Source organism: Onychomys torridus, chromosome 7, assembly GCF_903995425.1.
Source record: "Onychomys torridus chromosome 7, mOncTor1.1, whole genome shotgun sequence".
Taxonomy (NCBI): Eukaryota; Metazoa; Chordata; class Mammalia; order Rodentia; family Cricetidae; genus Onychomys; species Onychomys torridus.
The window spans coordinates 5,677,660-5,694,064 of NC_050449.1; the positions used below are offsets into that span (position 1 = coordinate 5,677,660).

The following is a 16,405-nucleotide window of genomic DNA, read 5'->3' on the forward strand; positions in this document are numbered from 1 at the left end:
GCAATATGTGCTTTTTACCACTGAGCCACTTTCTTAGCCCAAGCGGCAACTTTATAAAAAAAAACATTTTGACACATACAGATTCCAGATATATACTAACGTGATACATTCTGGAAAAGGATGGTAAGAAAATATTAAAAATCATTGTTTTCAATAATTTAGCCATTGTGTTTCTGTAAGCACAGAGACGTTCATATACACAGACACAAAACAAAACAAGAAATCCCTAGCATAGGGCAGTCTGGAATCAGAGCTGAGGTGGTTCAGGCTGTGGTCTTTGGTGTGTCCAGCCTGAGGGTGGACCAAGGTGTCACCCAGGGCGAGTGCTACCACAAACACCTCAGAGTCACTAAGCATTTGGGGCACAGATATATGTGCAGGCAAAACACACACAGACTAAAATGAATAAATATATTTTTAAAATAAAAGACACTTAACATTTTAAAAAAAAAGAAAAAAATGGAAAGATGCCCACCGGGACTGGCGTCAGCAGACCCTATGTGAAAACAAGCAGTCTGAGCATGGGAGCTAAAGAGGCTGTACAAATGGCCTCTTGTTTCTGGTAAAGTCCAGCAGAGGCTGTGGCTGTACCCAGCACAAGCACCCCAGCACCCCAGCACCCCAGCACCCAGCATGTCAGGGCTTCCTACATGCTTTGTCACACCCTGAACACAACAGGCCTCATTCCAGAAGGAATGCTTCACTTGATGAAAGTCATATTCAATCCCATAGCAGATACATGATCCAATTTCCTTTTAGTGAATTCGAGCCCACTACGGATGTTGCTTTACATGAGATGCAGCCTGCTCAGGTTCCCTTCACATTACGTACGTAGAGCGTAGCATTTTCAATTATTTACACATAAATAGCACCTTCAGTCTGTTGACTTCCTACAACTAACAAAAAATGCTCATATGGAATGAAGATATTTAACACAACAGTGTGAATACTGTATTACGATCATTTATTCATGTATATTGTATTTAAAGTGTATCCATTTCAACACAGAAGGTTAAATTAAAAGTGAAATAAAGTTTATCTTCATAGAACAGCCTAGAAAAGATACCTTTTGGAGCATTGTAATAGCATTATTACTTTATCAAAATATGAGATGTGAGGGCTAACCAAGGGTGATAAAAAAAAAATTGTAAAAATAATGTAATGAGGCACAACTCTAAGTATATGAAAAAAATCACTGAATGTTTAATAGGGTGAGTTTCATGGCAGTAATGAAATGTAGTTGGAGAGCTTCTCTCCAGGGGCCACCAAGCCACAGAAGTCCCACAACCCACATATAAAATAATCACTCAGACATTTATATTACTTATAAACTATATGGCTGTGGCAGGCTTCTTGTTATCTACTTCTTCTATCTTAAATTAACCCATTTCTATTAATCTATAACTTGCCATGTGGCTCGTGGCTTACCTGTACCTTACATCTCACTTGTCATGGCAGCTCTCTCTGCCTCTGCCTTCCACTTCCCAGACTTTCTCTTTTCTGTTTGTCCCACCTATACTTCCTGCCTGGCTACCAGCCAATCAGTGTTTTATTTTAACCAATCAGAGGAACACATTTGACATACTTATACATCCCACAGCAATGAAACATTAAAAAAATGAATGGCATTTAAATAAAGCATCCCCAGAAAATTAAAAATCAGCCCTTTGAGTTCGGTGTTGTGGTACACACCTTTAATCTCAGTTCTCGGGCAGAAGAAGGTGGATTTCTATGAGTTTAAGGACATCCTGGTCTATGTAGAGAGTTAGCCAGGGCTATATTGTGAGACCTTGTCAAAAAAAAAAAAAAAATCTTTGAAATGGTATCCTGAAAATAAGCTGTGTAATTCTTAATACAGCATTTTAACAGCAAATCATAATCAGTTGTACAATTCCACTTTTGTAGCAATCCCCCTTGTATCTGAGTCACTACACAATATTATAGTTGCTGAACAAAAGGTTCCTTTATTAAATTGTGTGTGTGTACACACGCGTGTATGTGTGTGAGCACAGGTGCGATGTTTGTATCTGAGTGCAGGTGTGCATGTACCATAGTGCACAATGTGGAGGTCAAAGGGTCACTGCAGGGGTCTGATCTCTCCTTCCACTATGGATTCTGGGGATTAAACTAAACCATCAGGCCTGCACCATCCACTGGCCCAGGAGAAGATTCTTTAATGCAAATGTCGATGTGTTTATTCCTCCCTCCCTCCCTCCCTCCCTCCCTCCCTCCCTCCCTCCCTCCCTTCCTTCCTTTCTGTTTGAGTTTCATGTATCTAGGCTATCCTTAAACTCACTATAAAGCCTTGAACTTCTGACCCTCCACCTCCACCTCCCAGTGCTGGTGCACAGGCACACACTACCACAGCCAGTTTCATGTGGTGCTAGGAACTGAACTGTCCGGAGTCTCCTGCATCCTGGATAAGCCCTCTGCCAAATGAGTCATATCTCAGCCCACAAATACCAATTTCTTAATAAGCTTAATCTAATTAATCCCATTGTAGTAAGATTCCATAGTATTCTAGTTTTTCTCAATGATTTTTCTTCCCATAGAGTTTTAGAATCAGTCCCACTAATAAGTGGTCTGATGACAACCTTTGACTTCAGCGTTTCCAGATGTTAGCTGGACACAATCTCCTTATCTGGCCATCTAATAAGCATATTCACTTCCTAGCACCAATATTATCTGGAGGGGAAAGTGGTGAGAAAATTAATATTGAAGATCAAGTGTCATCCATTGCACTATCTACTCTGCAGATGTCAAGATCCAGTACAGGGCTAGAGAGATGGCTCAGCAGTTAAGAGCAGTAGCTGCTCTTTCAGGAGGACCCAGGTTCAATTCCTAGCACCCACTTGATAGCTGACAACCATCTACAACCCCTGTTCTATGGGATCTGATCCCTTTCCTGGCCAGGGAGGGCACCAGTCATGTGCACATTTGATACATAGACATATGTGCAGGCAAAATACCCATGCACATTATATAAATAAAAAATTTTAAATATTCCAATACAAAGAAACATGTGCATGTGAAGTCAACGATATTCACTACTCTGGAGTGGGTAAAGTCACAAGAGAAGATATGTCTATAGATACAGATAACAGCTGTGGAACTAAACGGCACAGCACTCACTCCAAAGCCCAGGCCCTCTCTACTAAACCGGACTAGCTCCTGCTGATGCTGTGTCTTTTCGCACCTACCAAGTGCTAAAATGCTCTAGTGACCAGAGATGAAATGCTGTTAGCCAAGCACACCTGTGAGTGGCAATGCCAGGACATAGTCCCTATGTCTTTCACCCAGATGATCTGGATAAACTGGAGCAGGAGGGAGCAATTCTAGCTTTCACCTTGAAGCACCACCGCAGTGGGGCAGCCAGTAACCGCCACGCCTTCCTATGACCTGCTCCTGGGGTGTGGCCGATACAGGAGCCCTTAAGACCTGAGATCTCTACTGCCGGCCCTCTAAGCTCCTTGTGATCCTGGATGCCGGATTGCAGACCAAGTGAGAGTTCTCCAGAGAACCCCTCTGGACTGCACTGCACCTCTCCTGGATCCTGTAACTGACCCCTTTACTGGCTATAACTTATCCCAAAATAAACCTCCTTTTAACTACCAGATAAGCTACATGGAATTGCCTTGTTAAATCTCTGCATTAAACTGGGTTGCCTTGAGCTAGCATATGCCGTGACTGAAGTTCAAACACCATCCCCAACATGAGGCAAGCTGAAGCTTCAACGTGAAGATGCACTGTGGAGGGAGCATCTGATGACTGAAATTTCCTTGTTTCACCCTCTTGTAAGTGGGTGTCACAAAACATCACTCAGCGGCCAGCCATGAACAGTCACAATATACATTTCATTATGTATTGTAAGGAATCAAGACAGTACTAAGAATGGTGGCTCACACCTGTCACACTAGCACTCTTGAGGCTGAAGTGCAAGGGTTGCCCTGAGTTTGAAACTAGCCTGGGCTACCTAGTGAATTCGAGGTCATTATGAGCTACACAGTAATACCTTGTGCAGATAGATAGAGAGATAGATAGATAGAGAGATAGATAGATAGAGAGATAGACAGACAGACAGACAGCACTTGGAAGGCAAAGGCAGGAGGATCTCTGAGTTCGAGGCCAGCTTGGTCTACAGAGTGAGTTCCAAGACAGCCAGTGCTATACAGAGAAACCCTGTCTGAAAAAAAAAAAAAAAAAAAAAAAAAGTCAGTCTGGTTGCATTCAGAGTCCATCTGCGCCTTGCAGGCACACCTGAAAACATCATTTTCTAAGCTACCATCTTCCCTTTAGACAGAAACATTAATGGGAAAACTTTCATCTGCAGAATATGGCTCTTTAAGTTTAGAGAAACTGCTCACCCACCTATTTCATTCTTCAGAAGGTATGATCATCATACATTATTTATGAGAGACTCTATTATACCAGAAAATCAACAGATAAAATGTCATGATTTTGTATTTCTTTTCTTTCTCTCTCCCTTTCTTTCTCTCTTTCTTTCTTTCTTTCTTTCTTTCTTTCTCCCTCTCTCTCCCTCTCTCTCTCTCCTTCTTTCTTTCTATCTTCCCTTCTTTCTTCCTTATTTTGGTTTTGGTTTTGGTTTTGGTTTTTCAAGACAGGGTTTCTCCATGTAGCCCTGGCTGTCCTGGAGCTCACACTGTAGACCAGGCTGGCCTCGAACTCGGAGATCCACCTGCCTCTGCCTCCTGAGTGCTGGGATTAAAGGTATAGGCTACCACCATCCAGGGATTTTGCATTTCTTATAATACCCTTAGTCTTTTAATATCCAATCTAAAAGTTAGAACTGAAAAATCAAACTCTATCATGACTAAACTGTTCTGCAGTGTTCATGAGGTACATGATTCTTCCTCTCCCAGCATGTCCATTATAATCTAAAATGTTATTTCCACTCAAGAATGCGAAATGTAGAAAAGCAGGCCCTCCTAATTTTCACAATCCTCTTGCTTGAAGATCGCAAATGCTGTTTTTAAAAGTGTATACAGAAAGCTACACATCTTGACAGTGAAGTCACATACTGTAGAGTGTTCTGGTTAGCCACATCCAATTAGATGCCTCCTAGAAATACCAAAACTGAAGTTTAAATCTGGGTGCAGGGGATGGCTCAGAAGATGGAGGTGCGTGCTGTCTAATCCTGGAAACCTGGGTTCTATCCCTGGAACCCAGGTGAAGGAGAGAAAACAACTTCACAAAGTTAACCTCTGACTCACACACATGGTATATAAAGCTAAGCTTGAGCACCACATGCATACAAAATATTAATTTTGATTTTTGATTTTTGAAACAGACTTTCTCTGTGTCACCCTGACTATCCTGGAACTCCCTTTGTAGACCTGGCTGGCCTTGAACTCACAGAGATCTGCCTGACTCTGCTTCCTGAGTGCTGGGATTAAAGACATGGGCCACCAAGCCCAGCTAATAATAATTTTTTTTAAAACTTAAGTTTAAGTTCACTTGGCCAAGGATTTACATAACTTTCTTTTTCCTCTTCTTCTTCTTCCTCTTCTCCTCCCCCTCCTCCTCCTCCTCCTCCTCCTCCTCCTCCTCCTCCTCCTCCTTTTTTGAGACAAGGTCACACATAGCTCAGGTTGGCTTCAAACTCACTGTGTAGCCAAGGATGACCCTAAACTCCTGATCTTCCTGTCTCAGTGTCCTAATTGCTGGGATTCCATGCATGCACCACCACAAATAACCACATTCAATGACTGTCCTGCTAGTGCCTTGCCCTTTCTCTTTGCTTCAGGGGCTACCTGGGATGAACTAATTTTCTGTGAGTTGTTATGATCATACAGAAGCCAAGTATCATAACTCAGAGATTGGCTGCTACAAAAGATGAAGCCAGGGTTCCATGACCTCTATGACCAGGCACTTGGCAGTGGGTTCTACCTTTCAGGATGAAAGTCAATAAAAAGCAGCTCTTGGTGGATGGGGCCTGGTCTACAGAGGACACATTGTAAAGATTATTAGATTCGGGGCAGCGTTCTGGCAAACTCAAAGAAAGGGGGAAAACTGGCAGAGTTGCAAGGTGAACTTGCCTGGTGGCAGGTGGGGATGTGGCACATGGCACCTGCTTAGAAGCTAACATGGGCAGAATTGTGATCCAAGCAGCAAGATGGCTGGCACTGGAATCAGACCTCTGCCAAGAAACAAGATTCAGGAAAGAAATTCACAATTATACAAACTCTTTCCCTTCTCCCTTTCTCATCTGTCCATCATAAGCATTTCATTGTTGCATAATATTTACTCAATGCAGTGTAATATTCTACTCTCTTAAATCTCGTTACTGTTTATAAATCTAGGGAAAAGATTCGCCACTTTCCATAGAAATGTGTAAAACTTTACTAGACTTATACTCATCACCAAAACAATGCTAAATGTGAACTGTATTTTTTATTTTACATAATCCTAAATATCACTTTTCATTCAATTAACCCTGCAGTCTAAGAAGCAATAATGATTGAAAAGATGTTTTGGAGAGCACCTTTTCAGCACTCAGAATTTAGTGGTTCCGTGAATTTTCTGCCCTCTAAGAACTTCCTAGCCCCAGTGACAGGAGGCTGTGCACACAGCAGTCACTGCTAAGATGTCCCTTCCAACACACAGGCACTGCCTTTCTATTCTCACTGGAACCCATTTTTCTCATCTTCTAACCCAGAAAGTGCCTCAATGACCACCTTGTTGCAAAGGAACTCAGGAGAAACAGACACCATTCTAGAGTGCCCACTAAGCTCCCATGGAACACACAATGAGGAAGATTGGAATAAGCAGCCAGGCTGGCTCAGCTCCACTCCAATGCGCACCAAGGCACCCATTGGAATTAGCACAAGTCTGATTGACTTTCTGAGCACCACGTCCCTGAAATGACCTTAAAGAGCCATAGTCTGAATCCAGCTCCTAAAATTAATTACAGCTTGGTTGAAAGGCATGTGCTCATTTACTGCGGGTTCTAAGGACTATCAGGAGCAAATGAATGGTGAGGTAATTACACATTCACACTTTTGACTGGACTGCCCAATCCAGCAAGCGAAACCACCTCAGTGGAATGTACAGCACTCAACAGCACTCCAGAGTAAACAGGCACCGTGGAAGTCACTTCAGCTGAAGACAGCTGACTGCATTTCCGACAGGTGACACTTCTCAGTGCATCTGCAAACGACTATGTAAAGTGGATGGCCTCTCCAATGCTGTGAACTTTCCCTTTCCCCTTTTTACTTAATTGTTATTCCCTATACAACCGAAACTTCTGAATGCAGAGCAGGCCTCAGTATACCAAGCAGAGACAGGCTCAGGAAAAGTCCATGGACAAGGCTGAGTTTGGGCAACAGATGAGAGTTGGGGCCCGTCATCTTTCTATCAACTCCTTTATGTTATTGCTGTCTTTTTAGAAGGGTCTCATGTAGCCCAGGTTTGCCTCCATTTTGCTACACAGCCAAGTTATCTAGTCATGCCATGAACTCCCTCCTCATCCTCCTGCCTACACCCCCAAGCAGCAGGCTGATAGGTCTGGGGCAGCATACCAGCTTCCTTTCTATGACAATTTACTGTTTACTGACACTGGGTTTTCTTTTTACCTTTAACACCTACCTCATTCCAGATCACAAATACATGGTTAGCAGTGAACTTCACACTGAGGTCTGTGGCTGTGACAGTACATGTCTACAGGGAACTGGGCTAACCTATGCTACTTATCTCACTAGCATATTCTACAAGATCAGCTTGTGCCCCATCCCAACCACTGGAATGAGTGCAATGCATCTTCTTGGGGTCTTGGGTCACTAGTGTCATAAGCATCTGCTTCTAGAAGGCCTGTGGTACACCCAGTGAGTGACCGGGGCAGTGGGGTTAGGCCATCAACAAAGCATCAATGCCGAAGGAGTTCCCACTGAGAAAAGCCACAAACACTATAGATGTTATCAATGATCTCTGTGAGAGGAAAATTAGTTTCAGCAAAACAGCATCATTAAATTAATTATACGGAGTTGACAAGTTTTGTGTTGGTTTTTCAGTATTGTTTACATTAAAATTGCAAACTCATTTGCTTTTAAGATAGTATGAAAGGAATACACAGAATTTGTTTCTATCTTTTGTACTGGCCTAGTTTGCATTGCTGGGATTAACAGCATGAGCAAGGGTTGGGAAGGAAAGGGTTTATTCAGCTTATACTTCCGGGTCACATTCTGTCATTGAGGAAAATGTGGGCAGAAACTGAAGAAATCATAGAGAAACGCTGCTTACTGGCTCTCCATCCCTCAGAGCAACCTTCCAACAGCTCTGAGGGATGATACTGTCCACAGTGGGCTGGGCCCTCTTACATCAATGAACCAATCCAGAAAATGCTTCACAGACATTCCCACAGGCCACTCCTTTAGAGACACGCCCTCAACCAAGGTTCCCTCTTCCCAGATCTTGTCAAATTGGCAACCAACCTTAGACATCACACATATATTTAACAATCACAATAAATAATTGAATAAATGAGTCTCCATTATGGCTGCTCTGTTTCAAAGAACCCAAACACAGGTTTAAGAAACTGTTAACAGCAAACCAAATAGCTAGCCAGTTCCAGCTATTTCCAGAAAAAGGCCAGAACTGAGCAAGACTAGCCCAGGTGGCGCCGAGCACGCTGGAGGGAAGAATACTGACAGGGGGTTATCTAGTCTGCCTATCATCTCATTTCAGTATCCACCACGATGGTCCCAAGACCCCTGGAGCCACTGAAATCCAAGAGCAGCGCCTACTAAAGGGCATACTGTTGGCACAGAATGCAGACACACTGCACAGCACTTTAATTCATCTCTGGACCACTTATAATGCCTAATGCAATGTGAATATACACGAGTTGCACGATATTGCTTTGGGGAAAGGACTGTGTTGGTTGGACTGAGAACGGCCCACATAGGCTCACATGTGTGAGTGCTTGGTCCCAGTTCATGGAACTGTCTGGGAAGGATTGGAAGGTGTGACCTTGTAGGAGGTGTGTCACCGAGGGCAGGCTTTGAGGTTTCAAAGGCCCATGCTGGCCCCTCACTTCTGCCTGCAGATTAAGATTTAAAGTTCTCACCTACTGCTACAGCACCATGCCTGTCTCCTTCCTGCCATGAAGATAAAGGACTCACCCTCTGAAACTGTACTCAAGCCCCCAATTACATGCTTCTGTATGTAAGACTGGCCTTGGTCATGGTGTCTCTTCACAGCAGAAGAACAGTTAAGTAAGAAAATGATAAAGAAAAAGTCTATATACAGCGTTATATCATTCTCTTTTCACTTTATTTTTTTTTACTGTAGATACAGAGGGCTACATGTATTTGAATTATTGGTTGGTTTTAATTTACAAAAACTGGGTTGGGAAGACAGCTTACTCAGTAAGTGCTTACCACATAAGCATGAAGACCGGAGTGCCATCTCCTGAACCCACATTTTAAAAGAAGTATGTGTGGTGGTGTGTGTGTTCAGTCACAACACTGGGAGACAGAGATAGTAGAATCCCTGGAGCTTCATGGTGGGCCAGCCAAGTCTACTCACTGAGTTCCAGGCCAGCAAGAGGCCCAGACTCTGAAAACAGGGTGTATATCAAAAGAGAAGTGACAGCCTGAGGTCCTCTGGCCTACACATGTGTGGCACACACACACACACACACACACACACGCACGCACGCACGCACACACGCACGCACACACACACACTGCAAAAATGCACAGACTGTGGCACATAGTCACATTCTGGCACGTGCACACACTGCAGAATGGCTTTGCCAGGCTAATCTGTGCATCACTTCATCTGTCGATCTCCTTCATAGCTAGAGCTGAGATCTCAGTTATTTTTAATCCAGTTCTCTCCTGATCATCACCCCACTTCTCTTCTTACTGTCTACTTGAAGAACAAAGTTCATTTTGCTCTCAAGAGCTCTTTAAATGCAAAGGATAGACCAAAAAAGTATATGGGAAAGAATAAGAAAATAGCACTGGAATGTTTTATCACATATGATCCTTAAAAGAAAAAACAAGTAAAAACCTGTGATTTAAAGATTTTAAAACTGGCACCTGATAAAGGAAATAAAGTTCACATAACATAATATTTGATAAGGGTGGAGTTTCTGAGTCACACAGCTTGAACCAAACTGGAGTCACTGCTATCAAGAACATGTCAAATATCACTTATAGATACAAGGTGTGTCACTAAATAAGTGGGTAACCACAGGAGTAATGTTTGTAGCTACTTGCCAGCTATCATACTTGGAATTTGAACCCACGTCAAGATGGATATGCTAAACTATCACCCTTTTCCTTAGAGTGGGTACAAAAATAGAATGGACTCATTTAAAGTGAAATCATGTGAGCTGTCAGACCAAGAACGCTGGAATCTAAAGACAAGAAGAGCAACCAAGGTAAGGCGTTCAAGACTAGCCTAGGCAACATAGTGATCCCTCATCTCATAAAATAGACAAACAAATGAGTAAAAATGGAAACACTTGCTGCTCTTCAAGAGGACCTGAGTTTGATTCCCAGCACTCACATGGTGGCTCACAGCTGTCTATAAACTTCAGTCCCAGAGGATCTGATGCGTCTTCTGGCCTCTACAGCCACTGCATATGTATGCTGCAGACATATACATACAAGCAAACACTCAAATACATAAAATAAAATTTAAATGTGGCTCAACTCAGTATGGTAAAGCAATGCTGTGATTCCAAACTCAGGAAGCTGAAGCAGCTGGATTTCAAGTTCAAGCCCAGCCTGAACTGCATAGTAAGACCTTGTCACAAAATACAAGGAAACAACATCAACAACAAATGAAAAACCTACAAGATAAAGTATCTAATTCAATTTATAAGCAGTCGTCCATACAACCAACTAAAGAAACCTGGGTCAGGAGACATGCATAGTTCTACTGGAACAAGCATGTACATATAAACCAAAAGAGAGCATGCACATGAGTGTAGTGCCATATGCCAATAAACCTGGGACTCTAGAGGTAGAGTCAGGAAGATAGAGAGCTCAAGGCCAGTCTTGGCTGCATAAGACTCCGCATCAAACACATACACAGGAATGCATGCAGAAAAATTACCCCATCATTAAGAATAGAAATCAGACACTGCTATCGTTAGTTAAACAGGTTATATTAGAAAATCATTATTAGTGAAATACAAGTTTAGTTAAAAACCTAAGGTGGATCAGGGACACAACTATCAAACTAGCTGAAGACATCCTCAGATCCACAGGAGAATAGTCCAGAGAGCCAAACTGGAGGAGCAGGGCTCCCTTGGTGGGCCTGGGAAAGCACTAGGACACATCCTTCAGACCCAGCCGCCTCAGAGGGCTGGCATCCAGCCGCTGCTGCTTGGCCTGGAGTGTCCTCTTTGGGGAACAGAAGTGGAATGGTGAGCAAATAGCAATACTCTCCTCTCTCTTCAAGCATCTTTTGCTTCAAAAGTCCCCATTTGACAGCTGGGTGTGTGTGTGTGTGTGTGTGTGTGTGTGTGTGTGTGTGTGTGTGTGTGTGTGTCTGTGTGTGTGTGTCTGTCTGTGTGTGTGTGTGTGTGTGTGTGTGTGTGTGTTGGCATGCCTATGATCAACTCAAGTGACTTTGGGGAGTTACTTATCTCCTTCCACTAGGGGTTCCAGGCTATAAACTCAGGTGGTCGGACTTGCATGGCAAACAATTTCACCCAATGAGCCATCTCACCAGTCCTGGGAATTCATTCAGTGAGAAATAAAACAGTTTCTTCCACAATGAAAAGAGTACTAGCTGTGTGTTAGTTACAGTACTACATTCTGGAATGATAGCAGGTTTATACATTCAAGGGCATAAGGCCGAATTCAAGAAGCAGGGTACCAGCGTATCCAACCTAGGGCCTGCCCACAGGCTGCATTCTTCCCAGGACAGCTGTGAATGCAGATCCCAGCATCAAAAGGTTGGGCATTCCTGGTGCCCTCAGGGACATGTGAGACAACCGCCTCAGAGAGAATCGAGAAACACATGATCTTCACAAAGCTAGACTGAAGAATCCCAAGAAAGTATGTAGTATCACCAGTGAAATAAAATATTTGTCAGGAAGTATTTTCACCCTGTGAAACATCAAATGCAGATCACCCACCATGCAAAGCGTGAGTCAGCCTGTCACAGCACACTGGGGAAAGGGATGGCCCCTCTGAGGAGGCATCATGCTCCCTAGTGCTCAGTAAGATTGGTTCTGAGACCTCAACCAAGACTTCAAACCAGATACAAAGGGAGTTCACATATGTGTAGACAACCACTCAAAGAACTGCAAAGAAGCCATATTTTCACAAACCATGTAAATAGTTATTATCATAGTAGTCTCAAATTCAGATTGACAATGGGCATAAACATATTTTCTTTATTCTGGAAAAATAACAGGTGGTGCATAAATATTTGAGCACTGGGTATTGCTAAAACAAAAAATGATTTGGAAGACAATCATTTCAAGACATCTCTCTAAAAGAAATCCTTGCTAGTAAAACAGTATACAGTGTTCAAATATAGATCAGAGGCTGAGCGCTAACTCTGCTTCAGGCAAACACAAACCCTAGTCCTGTAGTCCTGCACTCCACTTGAGCATGGACAGCACCCCTCTGAAGGGGACTACCCAGTCAACTAGAGGCCTCTCCAGCCATCTTTAGTGCCCTCATCAAAGCCAAAGACCAAGAGTTACGCCTCGGAGGCCAAAGCCTTCCCAAGCTTCTGTTTTAGACAAAAATGGGCCCCGGGAAAGGCAATAGTTAAGCTTTAGCATGTAGTAATTCACTTGGTTCTCAGTGTGAGAAAGTCTAGGGTGAGAAACTTTTTTAAGTTGTAAAAATCGAAGGGTGAGTTCTGGAGGAGAAATGAGGAAAGAATATTCTGTTGGGAGGGGTGTGGGAAAGGAGGCAGAATCCAGATACCTGCATCTATCAGAAGTCTAATTGAACTTAGACCCCAGTGCTCACCAATGACCAACACCACACATAATGCAGGCCAGAATGTAGTACTCACAGAAAACTCTCTAGGGCTGTAAAATCCACCAGTACTGTACTGTGTCCAAACAACTTGCCAATGGCCAAACTGCAGACGTATATTTTTTAAAGGTCAAATCAATGACGAGTCATTGTTGTATGAAATTATTTTTCTAAAATATTACTAAATTTGCTAGCTTCATTTTTAACGCTGAAAACCATGCTCTTGAGTCCACTCCTCCCCCGGAGTTGTTGTTCGTTTGTTTTGAGACAAGCTGACCTGTTATTTCATTCTTAATTCAAACTAGCCTCACACTCCTAGCATCCCTCCTGCCTCGGCCTCGCCAGTACAGGCAGCACGGGCGTGTACCACCATGCCTGGCACTCTAGGACGTTTAAAAATTAAAACAAAACAACAACAAAATGAACAAAAACAAACAAAACACAACCAGGCACCGAAACCTTGGCAACAACAAACAAAAGTGAAAGTCCTCACATCTCTTCAGCTACCAGCTACAAAGGTTGACTCTGTAGGGTGGTCTAGGAATCTTTTCCTTCCCGGTGTTGCCAGGGAAGTAAATAGGAACCGACTTTGTTGGTCACCAGCAGGGGAGCCCTTCAGCTTTTGTCCCCAATCCATTCAAACAAAAGAAGCTCGGTTTGGGCTTCTTAACCAGGGTCCCGCACCCCGCGGGGCCCTGCACACCCGGGGGCCCTCCACTCACTCCTCAGCGCCCCGATGAGCAGAGAGCCATCCTTCAGCAGCTCTTTGATGAACTTGTTGGTTCTCTCCAACTCGATCTCGTGACACTGAAGTCTCTCCCTGAAATCCGGGCTGTCCAAGTACGAGTCGCTGAACTCCAGAGTGGGCAGCCCCATGGCCCAGGCGCGGCGGCCGCGGCAGCGGCGGGCGTGGGGAACACTGCGAACGCCGGGGATCGCGGGGAAGCGCGGAGGGCCGTGCCCCGCGCGCAGGGCTCAGTGCAGCTGCCCCGAGGCCGGGCCGAGGCTTAGGGCACTGTCACCGGGGTGCATCGTCGCTCGCTCGCTCGCTCGCAGAGCACAGCCTCCTGGCAGCGCCACTCACGGGCTGTGGGGTCGGTGGCGCGCACTTAGCCGGCGGCGCCCCGCGGCGACTCGGGCCCGCAGGGAAACCCGCCCCCTTCTGCCGAGTGCACGCGGCCCAGCCGACCCTCCTCCGCGCTCCCCGCCCCTCGCTGTCCCCGCCCGGTCCCCGCCCGGTCCCCGCCGTGCGCACTTCGCTCCCGGCGCCCTGAGCTCGACCTGTTCCCCTCCGGGCCCACTGTGAACGCCCGTCCCTGTGCGCCCCAAACCATCTCCAGCCCCCAGCGTCCCTCCCAGGCACACGGGAAGAGACGCCCACGTTAACTCTGGCTAAAGTCAGTGTCCTCAAGCTTGCAGGAATAAACTACTTCCCAGCCACGTTCAGGTTTCACTTCAGGATCCTGCCCATGTGTCCAAGGCGGAAAGGGTTTTCTGCCTGCTTCCCAGGCCTGCTGCACTGATCAGTGAGGAGTCTTGGGTGTCCCATCCCCACGCCCCAGTCTGTAAGAAGGTGGGAAGGTTTTTGAATTTACATATTTTGCACCCCAGTTTTAGTGTCTCAAAGTGATACCTGGATAGGCAGGCGTACAAACCCGGAGATTTTCCAAGTGTTGACCAAGCGTTTCAAAGGAATCGTTAATTCCTCACTCAAGAGGCTGAAAAGAGAGAATTGCTGAGAGTTCAAGGTCAATATGGACTACACAACAAAACCCTGTCCCTGGGGTAAAAATAGAATTCCTGCAAAGAGGAAGTTACCCTGCAGTAGAGGTTCACCTAGTAAATATGAGTTCTCTTGACATCCTGGCAGCAAGAGAGGCCACTGTTCATCCTGCGTCATGGGTAGGATTTCTGAGAACTCCGTTACTTTTCTTAAGGATCTGCTTTTCATTTCTACATTTCAATTGCTTTGTGCTTTTGAGCCATCTGTTTTTAAAAAATGTACAAATCATGGGGAAAAAAAATCCATCAAAGTGCTTTACATTTTTTCCCAATTAAATTTCAGGAACCTTTAGCTTCAGTTTTTTTTCAAGCATACAACAACATTAAAAATAGCATGTAAACTTTAAAACAGACAAAATCATGTAAACAATATGCTTGATGGCTTGTTTTAAATTATTCTCTTAAAAGCTTACATCCATATTTCCTTTCCTTTTGTTTTGTTTTATTTTGTTTTGTTTTGTTTTGTTTTTCAAGACAGAGTTTCTCTATGTACCAGACCTGGCTGTCCTGAAACTCACTCTCTAGACCAGACTGGCCTTGAACTCCCAGAGATTTGCCTGTCTCTGCCAATTGAGTGCTGGGATTAAAGGTGTGCACCACCACACCCGGCTCATATTTTCATTATTACTCTGCTCACATTTGAAAAAAAAAAAAATGTGTGATCACAATTACATTCACTTTATTATATTTTTATTATATGTATTTATAGGAAGTGGGGCATACACTTGCGACACTGTGGAAGTCAGGGGACACGTTGCTGCAATTGGTTCTCTCATCCGATCATGTAGATACCAGGGGTTGAACTCAGATTCTCAGGCCTGGCTGCAATCTCTTTTGTCCGATGAGCCATTGTGCCAACCCCAGTTACAGTTATTTTAATTTCCAAGTGTGAAGCTTGTCTGTCAATTGCATATATACCTCATTTGTAAGCACAGGGGAAGACAATAATGCTGTTTGTCAGTGGGTTATCTTTTGTGTACTGTGATTTAACATCTGTTTGTCAGACAAACGGAAGGACAGAAAACCAGTAAGACCTAACTAACATGTGCCTGTTCCAAGCACCTAAATGCCATGGATCTGTCTGAAACAGTATAAAACAGAACAATTGCTTCTTCCCTCACATAACCTATGAGCAGTTCTGTGAACTATGCATCATATTCTTTGATAAACAACAACAACTTTTAATGTTGGTGGCTGCTGCTCAGTTTTTTGCAGAAGTCTTAGATGCAGCTGTAGTATAGATTCTAAGACCTGGGTTATCACTCCCTCATGTGGATAGCTAATTAAATATTGTATGCTGACTGTCTATACCACTGGCACCCAGATAGAGTGATTTATATGGGAAGATAAAAGAAATGGAGCATCTTGCTTGACGCTGAGAGGCTCTCAGGAAAGAAAATCCAGAGAAGGAATGAGTAAGAGTAGTCACTGAAACAAGCTGTATATGCTGGAGCCTCATGGGGTGCATAAGAATAATGTGTTTCCACTAGAGCCCATTGGCCCACTGCGGTGGAACTGTGGCTTCTCTGCCTACCCTTCACCCAATAGGATCTAAAGTACAGTGTGTTATGAATGGACATTTTCTTGCAGTGCTTCCAGAGTTGCTCATGATTCAGTCTGTGATTCATGCTTTAATCATACCTGCTAGT

General features: G+C 44.1%; 1 protein-coding gene across 2 annotated transcripts in view; it reads right to left on the bottom strand.

Annotated features, from left to right (window-relative positions):
- Arhgap42 (Rho GTPase activating protein 42) overlaps window positions 1–14,160 on the bottom strand; it is a 234,821-nt gene extending 220,661 nt beyond the window's left edge. For both annotated transcript variants that reach the window (XM_036192656.1, XM_036192657.1), the window contains exon 1: window positions 13,697–14,160. In XM_036192656.1, coding sequence (XP_036048549.1) covers window positions 13,697–13,850 — 154 coding nt within the window. In that variant the 5' untranslated portion in view covers window positions 13,851–14,160. The remainder of the gene's footprint in view (window positions 1–13,696) is intronic.
- Window positions 14,161–16,405: the final 2,245 nt, after the last annotated feature.